This window comes from Sapajus apella, unplaced genomic scaffold (assembly GCF_009761245.1).
Source record: "Sapajus apella isolate SASKATOON/1434 unplaced genomic scaffold, GSC_monkey_1.0 scaffold218, whole genome shotgun sequence".
In the NCBI taxonomy this organism is placed as follows: domain Eukaryota; kingdom Metazoa; phylum Chordata; class Mammalia; order Primates; family Cebidae; genus Sapajus; species Sapajus apella.
This window is the reverse complement of record NW_022437158.1, coordinates 56,530-69,845: the sequence shown is the minus strand read 5'-3', so window position 1 is coordinate 69,845 and position 13,316 is coordinate 56,530. Positions and strand designations below refer to the sequence as shown.

Here is a 13,316-nt window from a genome sequence, read left to right as displayed (position 1 = left end):
GGGCGAGCCCCTAAACCGCGTCCCACGGCAGGGCAGCCCACGCTGTGGGAACCGCACTCACTGGGGGACTGCACGGCAGGGACACATTTGCTGATGCCAGGGCAGTCACCTGCAATTTTTAATGGTCAATTATTGTCATTTTTCTTTAAAAATATGTTCACGGCTCAGCATATATCTGAATTTGCCTCAGCAGGCATATGATGTGACTCCACTATAAAGAGGGAAATTCCCCATTACATAAAATAACCTTTTCTTACAAAGTAAAAATGACAGAATCCATGCCTTTATTCAGCAAACATTTTTACCTACTTGTGACAGGCATTATGTTAGACCATTTTCCATACCTGTAAGAAAATTTCAAACCCAGCGTAACAAAAATTTAGGAGCAATCCCTCCTCCTGGAATATTCAGTTAAATTTAACAGAAATACAGAGGCCCCAAAGAAAAAAATCATCTTCCCGTGCTCCCCCCCAACACTCAATGAACACTGAGTCCCTTCCTCTTTTAGATGCTGTGATAAATGGCTCTTGGCAAGAGCTCATTGGCTGCAATAAGGTATTGTATTTTCAAAAATATTAGTTATTATTTATGAAGACTATTCAAGTAACCCACAAGGAAGGGGACGTTAAGTGCACTGCGAACCAGGTGACTGAGAGGGAGTGGGCTCTGGGTAAACAAGGCAGGTTCTAGAAGGGCTGCAAAGTCTGAGTCTGCGGCTGGAGCACAGTGGGGGCTACCTGGCTGGCCCTGGAGGAGGTCCTCCTGCTTTAGCATTTTACAGCTCTAAACCCATGTGTGATGTGAAGCAGACAGTTAGGTATGTGACAGCCCAGACCCTCTGCAATGTAACCACTTTTCATCAATGACCGCCTCGAGTGACCAGGCACACACCCAGATGCCAAGGCCGGGAGAGCAGTATTTCATAAGGCAAAATATGCAGCAGCAAAAGGAGCCTGGTATTATCTGCACAATGCCACCCCTACTTGTGCAGTGTGTATTTACATTCATAACAACCCCCCTAAAAAACACACAAGGAACTGAAAATGTGTTTTGTAAGGATAGGCATTATTAACCATTTTATTGTGGTTATATTTTTAAAAGTCTTTACTTTTAGAGGTACACACTAAAGTATTCATGGAAAAAGTGCTATGACGATGGGGAATGACTTCAGAATATTCTGCAAGTGGCATTTAATAAAGTGACTGAGACACCTAAGGTAGTGCCATCCCCAGGGCTGGCAGCTGAAGCCAGATGATGAGCATGTGTACGGGGTATGAGCAGTCGTTATGTCTGTTTTTGTACATGTTTGAGATTTTCCATAAGAAAAACAAAAAACAAAAAACTGGTCAAGTGTGGTGGCTCACGCCTATAATCCCAGCACTTTGGGAGGCCGAGGTGGATCACCTGAGGTCAGGAGTTCGAGACCAGCCTGGCCAACATGATGAAACTGCATTGCTACTAAAAATATAAAAATTAGCTGGGCTTGGTGGTGTGTGTTTGTAGTCCCAGCTACTTGGGAGGCTGAGGCAGGAAAATCGCTTGAACCTGGGAGGCAGAGGTTGCAGTGAGCCAAAATCACGCCACTGCACTCCAGCCTGGGTGACAGAGTGAGACTCCGTGTCAAAAAACAAAACAAAAAACCAAGACTAACAAGGAAGGGGCTAGACTAAAATATATCACAAAACGATCTTAAAACGGTATTCCCAAACCTTCTCCCCAAATTAGAAAAATATGCAATCAACAAATAAGAGTAATATAATAGATGAAAGCTTGTGGAACACTTCCTAGCAATGCTGATTTCACCTTACATTTTATTCTATCTACTCTTTTTGAGGCAGGGTCCCACTGTGTTGCCTGGGCTGCAGTGGTGCCATCATGGCTGATTGCAGCCTTGACTTCCTGGCCTCAAGTGATCCTCCTGCTGCAGCATCCTGGAGTGCTGGGATTATAAGCATGAGCTGCCGTGCCAGACTCAAGTAGACTTTTTTTTTTTTTTTTTTAAGACAGAGTCTCGCTCTTGTCACCCAGGCTGGAGTGCAGTGGAGCAATCCCAGCTCACTGCAACCTCTGCCTCCGGAACTGAAGTGATTCTCCTGCCTTAGCCTCCTGAGTAGCTTGGGTTACTGGCGCCTGCCACCATGCCCAGTGAAATTTTGTATTTTGTATTTTGTATTTTGACTGGGTTTTGCAATGTTGGCCAGGCTGGTCGTGAACTCCTGACCTCAGGTGATCCGCCCGCCCTGGCCTCTCAAGTAGACATTTTAAACCTAGTATCTATTCACATGAAACACAAAGCCAAAAAGCACAACTATCCACTACACAGAGTGGCCTATGACACACAGCCCACAGACGACACACTACACAGAGTGGCCTATGACACACAGCCTGCAGATGCACACTACACGGAGTGGCCTATGACACGTGGTCCACAGACGACACACTAGAGTGGCCTATGACACGTGGCCCACAGATGACACACTACACAGAGTGGCCTATGACATGTGGCCCGCAGGTGCACACTACACAGAGTGGCCTATGGCACGTGGTCCACAGATGACACACACTACACAGAGTGGCCTATGACACGTGGCCCGCAGGTGCACACTACACAGAGTGGCCCATGAAACGTGGCCCACAGGTACACACTACACAGAGTGGCCTATGACACACGGCCCACAGACTACACACTACACAGAGTGGCCTATGACATGTGGCCTGCAGACTACACACTACACAGAGTGGCCTATGACACACAGCCCGCAGACTACACACTACACAGAGTGGCCTATGACACAAGGCCGGCAGGTACACACTACACAGAATGGCCTATGATACTTGGCCTGCAGGTACACACTACACAGAGTGGCCTATGACACAAGGCCAGCAGGTGCACACTACACAGAGTGGCCTATGACACTTGGCCCGCAGGCCTCCCTTACTCAGCCTTTACAACTCCATAGGACGGACACTGAGAGGCTCCCTGTTTTAGAGACCGGAAAACCAAGGCTGAAAAGGTTTAAGTTTCTCAAGGTCCCATAGGTCAGTGTAGGGAATCAGGAATTACTTCTTTGTGTGGAATTTTCAATCACAAAATTGTTGCTTCTGCCTAGCATCTCCGTTGCAGATGACATCACAGCACATGGAAGCATGTCCTGCAGCCTCAGGGAGGGGTTCCGCTGCATTCAGAATAACACCCAGTTCCTTCCCCAGGCTGCAGGTCCCTGCGTGGTCGGGGCCACTGCTCCACTTCCGCACCGGGCTGCCCTCCACCTGAGAGCTGCCTGCTCTGCTCCTGTCCCTTTCATACTCTTCAAGGACTGGCCCCACGAGGCCCCTCAGACAGGCCTGCCCAACCTCTTTCCTGCACACCACTCACTATGGTTGTGCATTCACCCGCCACTGGTCTGCCAGCTCCCAGCCGGTGCAGGACAGGGCCACATAGGGACAGACGTGTGGCTGACGTGGCCTCTGGCACCCCTGAGTGAATCCTCCATCTTCCATAGTAAATAGGTTTCTGTTTTTTAGCTAACAACTTTTATTGCTAACTTCTAACTTAAAAGTGATATGCATTTTCTCTATGGGAACATCGGAAAACATATGAGCAAAAATAAAGACCAACTGCAATTCCAATATGGAAAAAAATCATCTGACTGTAGTTAGTGGATGCCTGGGGAGACACGTGTAATATACATGTGTGTGTAAAATGGGGCACAAGCTCCCTGTTCTACTCCTTTACAGTGTAGACACGTTTCCACGTCGACACAGTTCACTTAGCAGTAAAGAGTATGGACATGCCAATTCACAATTTCCCATAACAGTTTCCAGTTTTTTTATTTTAAAAGACAAACATGCCGTACAAGGAACATCCTTGTATAGACATCTTAGTAAAACACACGTTTCTAGGAGTAGAAGGTCATTTGCATTTAAAATTCGGTCCACACTGCTGGGTTGTATCAACTCATACTTCTAAAAGCAGTGTTCCCACTGCCCACAGCCTCTTTACCATTGTTACTTGTTAAACTTTATCAATTAAAGGCAAAAAATAACAACTTGTTAATGAGGATACACTGAACAAATATATTTACTGGCCATCGATTTTTCTTTTTGTAACCATCTTTTCATGTCCTTTGTCTACTTCTCCAGGGCAGTCACTGTCTTTTCTTACTGAATTATAAAGGCTTTTTCTGTAGTAAGGATGCTAACCTTTATCTCTGTATGTTGGCAATCACTGCCATTTCTCCATTTGTCTTTTAATTTTACTCAGGCTATGCCCCCATTAGACCTACTAATCTTTCCCTGATTTACGGCTTCAGTTCTTAGACGCTTCTTTCCAGCTCCAAGATTATTTTGGAAAATTACCTTTGTATTTTTCTACTTTTATATTTTACATTTAAATACTGAATTTATATGGAATTATGGTTGTCAAATATGTGTCTTATTTTTCAAAATGGAAAGCCTGTTTTCCCATCATCAATTATTGTTACACTAAAGTCATTTCATCATACAAAATCATACAAATCTGAGAGAATATTGCTGCCTTCTTGGCATCTGAGAAAGCCACTCGCCTGTTAATAATACCAGAAGATCTTCTCCTTTTGTGACATACTGGGGCTCCTGGAACAATCCTACTTGCTCATAAGCTATTGCTGTTTTCATATTCAATGTACTATTTTCACATCTATACTTGTGATTGTGGTCTACAGATTGCCAAGCTTTGAGAGCTTCATATTTTCTCATCTTTCTTAATGCTCTGGAGTGGCTTTAATGATGTAGGCTTCTATTTCTTGAGGGTGAATTAACTTGACCTTTAATTTGTCTTGGCTGACTGCCTGGGTGTAGAGGTATTTCACTAACCAACTATTTAAAAAGTCCTTTCAGGTCTATAGATCTATGTCAGTTCCTTATTTCTTTATGAAATAATTTCAGTAACTTATGTTTTCTTAGAAAATGCTATTTTTTACTGATTTTCAAACTCATTCAAATTTAAAACAATATATGTTCTTGTATACTTTATTTTCTAGTGTTAACTTCTAGTTGTATCTTGTGTACTTGAAAAAAATCTATGACTTTTTTCCTCTGTTGCGCAGGCTGGAGCACAGTGGCGTGGTCTCGACTCACTGCAACCTCTGCCTCCTGGGCTCACATGATCATCCCATCTTAGCCTCCCAGGTAGCTGGGAGCCAGATGTGTGCCATCATGCCTGGCTAATTTTATTTTTTTTGCAGAGACATGGTCTCACAATGTTGTCCAGGCTGGTCTCCACCTCCCAGGCTTAAGTGATCCTCCCACTTCACAGCCCCCGTGAGGAGCTGGTACTACAGGCGTGCACCACCACTCCAGGCTAAATTTTTTGATTTTTAGCAGAGATGGAGTTTTGTCACGTTGCCCAGGCTGGTCTCGAACTCCTGGACTCAAGTGATCTGCCTGCCTCAGCCTCCCAAAGTGCTGGGATTACAGGTGTGGGCCACCACACTCCACAGCAATTTATTTCTAAGCAATCTTTCCCACATGTCAGATTAGCAGTAGCACTAGTTTTATAATATTTTCTATTTTGTGGAATACACATGAGACCTAAAGATTTTTCTCCTGTTATGCAGGAATCTGTCTCAGAGATGCCCAGACGCCTGGAGGCTCAGATGTGTCTCCTGAACTTTGAAATCTCTGTGGGCACAATGAAGTTTGTCTCCTTATCCTTTCAGAGAGAGGCTGGCCTGTGCATTTTGGGAATTGAGAGTTGGCATGGGTTTAGTGGGATATTGAGTAGTAGCTCTCTGTTCAAGTGTCTCAGGCTTGGGTGGATGTAGATGGGAAACTTCTGGGTGTGCTGTTTCATCTGCTAGGTTCTTGGACAACCAGGGAAGTGTGGAGGAAGCCATCTGGCTGGCAGCAGCCTTGTGTGCTGGGCTGCTCCTCTGCGGGCCCCACAGCTGGCTGGGGCCAGGTGCCTTCACTGGGCTCACAACCCCTGGAGCAGGAGGCAGGCTTGGGCTGTGGTGTTTTCTGGGGTGTGAGAAGGGATGGGTGCTGCCTCCTCTGGGGTGCTCCCAGTCTGCTCCAGCCTCCTGGCTGCCCTGTGACTGATGGCTGACTCTCCTGGGATCACTGCCCTGGGTTTCACTGGTACTTCCCTGTGAACTCCAGGTGTGCCCCGTACCCTGACTTACAGACAGTACCTGCCCGTTTCTAGAGTAATCACTGTTTTCATCCTCTACTTATTATGTTCTTTGGTTATTCCAATGAGACTGTGAGGGTGGCTGGGACAGGTGAGACGAATCATTTGTGCTCAGGAAACTCCTGGAATGAGAGGCCGAAGGACACAAACAGTGAACGTCTCATTAGTGGCTCATCTCATCTGCATTGATTTGGTTCCACTGAATGACCACCCTTCTCCTACAAAAAGGCATCGTCATGCAAAGGATGGCCCTCTTGCCACCCCAGCCCACTTTCTCAACCTCTCTTCTTCACGCTGCCTTTCCTTCTGACCAAAGAGCTATCACTTCACCCCACTGCAACACCTGTCACACGCCACTCCAGGCCACCAATTCCACCAGAAACCTCTCAAGTTGCTCCTCTGACTTAATTGCGTCACAAAGTCACCGGACTGGATAAAGTTATTCTTCTGAGCTAAAACCTGTCAGGTGTGCTGCCCCTCCCCCAGGGGGAGCGCCTGGGCAAGCTGGCCAAGGCTTCTTCACCAGCCACCCCCCAGTCACTGCTGACCGCCACCACATCTCAGCATGGGGCAGGTGGCTGGCACCACAGGGCTTCTGCCTGGCGCTGTGCTCCTGTCCTGCACCGCCCGCTCCACCAGTGGAACACCTCTCTCCCACGGAACCTCCCTCCCCCGGGGGGAGCGCACTGCTGCCCATATGGCCTTCCACAAGGTTTCTGGCTGACGAGCCTGCTCTGGCTTTTTCTTCTGTCTTCTTTTTAGTGTTACATGCAGGTCTGTCCTGCAACATGAAAGTCTCCCTCCAAGAACATAACAAAGTAACTGAAACGGAGTGAGTGAAGTATTGCCTGGTAGAGATTCTCAAGGAACCTGCTTTGACAAATAAATGAATGAATTTCATTGGTACAACAGTTTGCACATAAAGTTTCAGAAGTCCCAGGGAGCATGAAGCATTATTTGAAACTTTCTAAAAATGTCCAGTACTCTGAACAGACTGTAAAACAGACACATACCTAAGAGCTGCTCACACCCACGTTAGCTCTAATGCCACGCTAGGCAAGCCTGATGCAGCGCGGACGGTGGAGTTTTACCCCTGCAACCTCGAGGGGGCCGCCAACCCCACCGCAGACTGCAGGCGCGGGCGCTGAGTCTGAGGTCGCTGAGGATCCCGGCTTGTCGACTTAGGTGGAATGTGCAAGGCCAGAATGCAAGTGACAGCGTACCTTTCACCAGCTTCCCGTCTGGGACGGTTTTGCTGGATGACGCCTCCTTCTTCCCGCCTGAGCCTGCCCGTGCTCCCACCTCGGCTGCGTCTTCAGGTGCTCCGTCTTCCCCAGCATCACTCGGCTTCTCAGGAGCAGAATCTGTGGGAGCCTCTTCTGGTGTGGACACAGCCTAGCGATTAAATGTCATTACAAACTGTCAGCAGGAAATTATATAGACTTTCTCAAAAAAGAGAGAGGTATACATGTTTCACTGGACAAGAGCGATTGTACATTACTGCCCAAGTAGCACTGGGAATAGATGCCCAAATCCAGATCTGCTATTTTTCATATAACAGAATGTATCAAAGAGGAGTGGAAGATTTTCTCCTGTCTGAAAAAACATTACACTCTTTGAAACCCTAATACTGCCTTGGGAACCAATCTTCAGATGCTGATTACTGAGAATTCTTTAAAAATACCAAATTATCCCCATCATGTACAGATGAGTCAGTTTCTTTCAGTTTGGGCCATCGGAGATAAAGGTCTGAAGCAATCTCCTGAGAAGCAAGGCCTATGTCATGTCTTCACCAAAACTGGTTTTACAAAAATGTCAGGGTGTCTGTATAACGGAGAAGAGCAGAGCAAAGGCAGAAGAGGGGCCTGTAGGACAAGAAGCACTTCCAAGGGTGCGAGCACCATGCCAGGGACCGGGTGAGGGGAAGGGCGCACAGAGGCAGGCAGAGGCTGCACTCAGAGGACTCCCGGCACCAGCTGGCCAGGCGGGAGGTGCCCACTTATGTTTTATGTATTTCATACGTGTTAGCACCAAAGCAGCAGGGTACACAGCTGTCGTGAAATGTCGCTAAAAACCAAAGACGGCCAAGACATTGTGTAGCTGAAGACACAGGATTCTCTTTGTTTAGAACATGCTGGACAAATGATCATCAATGCTATGAACATGGGCAGATGCTTTCAACAGAAGTTCCAGAGCTAAGGGGTACGTGAAAGGCGGATACGCCAGACATACATTAAAAAGGGGAAGAACCACCCAGCCCTTTCACTCGGAGGAGAATAAACAGAAAGTGACCCCTGATGTGGAAGGCAGAGCCACCTGTCAGCTTCACAGCCTCCCTGTGTTCAGACACGTACCTGCGTGCTATCGCCCCCTTCTTTCTGGAGGAAGAATTGCTTCTTAAACTCATAATAGGCATTATACTGGTGCCACGGCTGCAGGAACTCAAATCTGAGCAGAAACGGAAAGAAAACGGGTCATTTATCAAGACAAGTGCACTGCAGTAACAAGAGACCCCGTTCTCAGCACTTTAAGATGACTAGCTCTTTAATGATCTCAACAATCCCACAAGGTGGTCACTATTATAGGCACTCATTTTACAGATGAGGAAGAGTCCACACAGCGGGAGAAATCGTTTGCCCAGGATTACACAGGTCATACTGCAAATGTGACGTCATACTTTTATGCTTTACTAGTACCGAGGCGCGGGGCATCACTTGGTTTTTAAAAAGAGGGGTTTGCATCTAGATTTTTAAGGCACATTCTTGAAAACCATGAATTCCAGGTTTTTATTTTAGGTAGCTTCAAAATTCTTACTTAAAACACGAAACAAAAAACAGGTAACATAATTTAAAAACACCACTCAAACTCTAAGCAATTTAACAAGCCAATTAAAAATGGTATTTATCTAAAGATAATGGCTGGGTGTCGTGGCTCATGCCTGTAGTCCCAGCACTTTGGGAGGCTGAGGTATGTTGATCACTTGAGGTCAGGAGTTTGAGACGAGCTTGGCCAACATGGTGAAACCCCAACTCTAGTAAATTACAAAAATTAGCCAGGCGTGGTGGTGCGCGCCTGTAATCCCAGCTAGTCGGGAGGCTGAGGCAGGAGAATTACTTGTTTCTAGGAGGCGGAAGTTGCAGCGAGCCGAGATCGTGCCATTGCACTCCAGCCTGGGAGACAGAGTGAGACTCCTTCTCAAAAACAACAACAAAAAAGGGCACTTGAGCCAAGAAAAGGATTAAAAACATTAAAAAATTAATTCTGTCCCTACATTTTAAAAAAAAGGCTAAACAAAACCCCCAAATACCATATACCTACTCAAATACCATACACCTATCATAGATAAAACTCTTCATCTGACCTTTGATCGTTCTTGGCACGAACACTGGTCTCGAACTTCAGGCCGTTCCGGGCGACATACTCGGCCAGCTTGTCAATCACAGGCTGGACATCAGGGGGCGGGGGGATGATGGCGGCCACGGGGGCAAGTGCACTGCAGGAGAAGAGTCTGTGAGCCCCCAGGCCTCAGGGGCTCACCCAGCTCAGTCCCGGTTGCTAGGGGGTCCTCATCGCCTCAGATACCCAGAGAGACATGTGAGTTATAAATAGTACACAGGGGAGGCTCCTGCTGAAGGTAACGCATATGACAGAAATCCAAGTCAATTACACAGGATTGTTGTCAAGAGTGAAAATGGGGATTTTAGTGATAAAAGGTGCATTTTTCCTACTAATTAACATTTCCCTCCAATCACAAGCTAATTCTTAGAAATAACCAAGAATAAGTGGGTTTTTTGTTGTTATATTGAAAAAAAAGTCAACAAGCGTGATTCAGCCTCCTTCATTTCAGGTTTGACTTGCTCAGCATGAGCAGGAAGAGCCGTTTTAACAGAAGCTGCCCTGTACTGCATTTCCCAAGAGCCTCCTTTCAGGGCACGGCATTCCAGCCCCTCTGTAAAGCACCAGTCTCATACTTGTCCCAAGAGCGCTGGGGGCCCTTGCTGCTGGAGAAGCTGGGGCTCTGCTGATGGCTTCACAGGTCGACTAAAGTAGCTGCCAGCCCCTGTCCCCACCACCTGCTAACGGCCTGGGAGAGACTTGAGCACCCCAACATCACCTGTATCAACGTTATGAACTCGGCACGTTTTGCAAACAACTGCAGTTTCAGTGCACACCGATTCTGCCTAGCACAGCTCGACTGAGACTCACACAAAGCGCAGGAACAGATGCTGGAGATCTGGGGCCAGCAAGCAATGCTAATGAATTCAACTTTAGACGTGGTTTGACTTCAAGGCTAAAAAGTCTGTGCTATGACAATTTCTGTTTTCCAGGGAATAATAACTACTCAGGTAATGGAGACCCCTGTCTGTGATCCAGATTACAAGCCTCCCATGGAGACAGACAGCCCCAGTGACCGCGGTGCTGAGTGACTCACAGCAGGCGGCGGCGGATGCTGCCCCTACCTTGTGGTGGTGGTGGTGGTGGTGGCGGCCCCACTGCTTGTCTCTGCCGTGGTTGGGGGTGGCGGTGGCGTGGTCCCGGGAGGCGGTGGGGCGGTGGTGGTCACTCCGGGGGAGTTAGACACGGTCACGCCAGCAGGCAGGGTGCTATAGTAGGTGGCCACGTCGATTCCTGGAGGGGGCGGTGCCAGGCAGTAAGTGCCGTCCGGCAGCATGTAGTAGCTGTAATACATGGCGGCCACGGTCGCTGTGAAGACACATTTCCCAGGCGTGAGCACAGCCGGTGACAGGCTGGTCCGTGAGTCCACAACGCAGTCACAAGAGCCCTCCCCGCGGCAAGGTGCAGCGTTGCCTCTGCCCATTTCCAACCACACCGTTTTCTAGATTTTTCTGATACAAGAGGGCTGTCTGTGCAGTATGTAGTTTAGAAGAACCAGGCAAAGCCACAACACATATCCAAAGACAGATGGAAAGTGAACGGCATGAGGACATTTAAAGCCACCAAACGTGAATATTCTCTAGATAAATTAATGTTCTCCTTAACTTCAAAATGTGCAGGCTGGGAACAGTCCCCTCTACTCCTTTCTCACACGGCCCACCAAGGTCGCCTATGCTCAGAGTTGCACACGTGAGGAAATGCCTCTGGCATCTCTCACTCCCAAAACAACCTTCATTCTCGAGGCAGCGTGCTCTGCTGTTCACACATTCATCTGGAAACCACCCCCTCTGGAGGCAGCCCGCAGCCCCCGAAACACATGCTGTGCAGGAGCTTATTCAGGGAGTTCCCAGGGCACTGAGCCTGGTTCTGGGCATTTCTGTCATAGACAGATGTGTGGCATCTTCCCACGTATTCTGTGCCCACGTGCAAGTATCTGTAGGGTAGCGGCGCACTGTCTTAACTAAACACCCTGTGTGTTTATCCTTTTGGGGGCTAATGTTCAGAACCACGAATCACAGATGATTCAGTGATTAATTATGAAATTTAATTTCCAGTTCTGTTATGCAACTAGTTCTGACTATAGAGAGATTTAATTCCTTCATCTTTATTAGAAGATGGCAAAAATATTTTTCTAATTAAAACTTTTATCTTCATTTTCCATTAATTCACCTTAAAACAGTAACACTGAAAAACAGTGAAAGCTTAACCATGGTTTCCAGTAATATATGCCATGCAGAGAAAAATTTCAGAAGTACAACTTAGAATTTCTCGACCTTTTCACCTTAGATTGGCAAGGCAGCATTAATTCCTATGTGCCACAGGCATATTCCCCAGCTGTTAACGACTTTTTATTTAAATTAACTATGTATACATGAACTCCCAAACTGTCATTCTCTAGCTCCATGTTATTTACACACCAACCACTGTTATGCAGAAACAGCAATGTCCCAAATTTTCAAAATAAGATACATGGACTCAATGTTCTCCATATTGCCATTAACAGAGAAATATCTGTGTAACATCTCTGACAAAAGGCCAGGGGCAGGGATGAGACCCTTAGATGCAAGGGGGAGGCGGCTGACAGAGGGTGGTCCTGTCTTCACTGTCTCTGCAGCCTCTGTACTGAGCACAGAGTGTGTGCTGGGTGGACGAACTGACCCAATGGTCCGACACAGGCTCTCCTATCAAAATCAGGATCCAAACAGAAGCAGGTGCTTCTGTGAGAGACAACGTCATCCCTGGAAGAGAGGAGCTGCTGCTCACACCGGCTCCCTGCTGGAGTCATCAGGGATAGATGCTTCCTTCGAGCCCAGTGTGAAGCCAACACTCCAGGGAGAGAGCGCAGCCCAATGTGCCCTTGGCTCTGGGGAGGGCTGGGTTCTCTAACTCCATCATGGACTGGCTGCTGTCAGGTCTCAGGCCTCCCACCTCAGCAGGAAGGACAGATACCCCGTGTCCTGTGCTGGACAGCCAGTCTCATTCCTAAAAAGAAGCCCAAATATGTTTTAAACTGGGGCCACAAAGAATTCATAAAAACAAACAAAACCGTTTATAATTATTTCAACCAGTGGTACATATTATGCAGCTCCAACCCGATACCTACATTCTTTATGTACCTGTGTAAAGTGCAATCACACTGGAATACAACAGAGATGAATAAACCTGTTTTCAAAGCTGAGCACCATTCCTTTGAAAGAACATGCAGTCTGTTAGTCTATATGACCTTCCTGAGCCTTCCATCTTGTTAAATAAAAACAAAATGTTAAAAAAAAAAACAGCACTGGCAAAATGGCAGACTACTCATTCACTGCAAACATCAAAAATGTTGGCTAAAATACAATGAAGAATTTAGGCTGGGTGCAGTGGGTCACACCTGTCATCCCAGAACTTTGGGAGGCTGAGGTAGGAGGATGCTTGAGGCCTGGGCAATACTGCAAGACCCCATCTCCAAAAAAATAAAACAACATAAAATAAATGAGCTGGGCATGGTACACACCTATAGTCCCAGGTACTCGGAAGGCTGTGGCAGGGGGATGGCTTGTGCCCAAGTTCGGGGTTGCAGTGAGCTCATTATAGCCCTGCACTCCAGGTGTGATGGGGTGAGCTCATTATAGCACTGCACTGCAGGGTGATGGGGTGAGCTCATTATAGCACTGCACTGCACGGTGATGGGGTGAGCTCATTATACCACTGCACTCCAGGATGATGGGGTGAGCTCATTATACCACTGCACTCCAGGGTGATGGGG

The 13,316-nt window shown here is 47.2% G+C and overlaps 1 protein-coding gene across 3 annotated transcripts in view; it reads right to left on the bottom strand.

Annotated features, from left to right (window-relative positions):
* Positions 1-13,316, bottom strand: part of SFSWAP (splicing factor SWAP) — a 93,169-nt gene that overhangs the window by 34,447 nt on the left and 45,406 nt on the right. For all 3 annotated transcript variants that reach the window (XM_032270868.1, XM_032270867.1, XM_032270869.1), the window contains exons 8-11: positions 10,633-10,876; positions 9,534-9,665; positions 8,527-8,620; positions 7,396-7,567 (exon numbers count right to left, since the gene is read on the bottom strand). In XM_032270868.1, the coding sequence (XP_032126759.1) occupies positions 7,396-7,567; positions 8,527-8,620; positions 9,534-9,665; positions 10,633-10,876 (642 nt within the window). The remainder of the gene's footprint in view (positions 1-7,395; positions 7,568-8,526; positions 8,621-9,533; positions 9,666-10,632; positions 10,877-13,316) is intronic.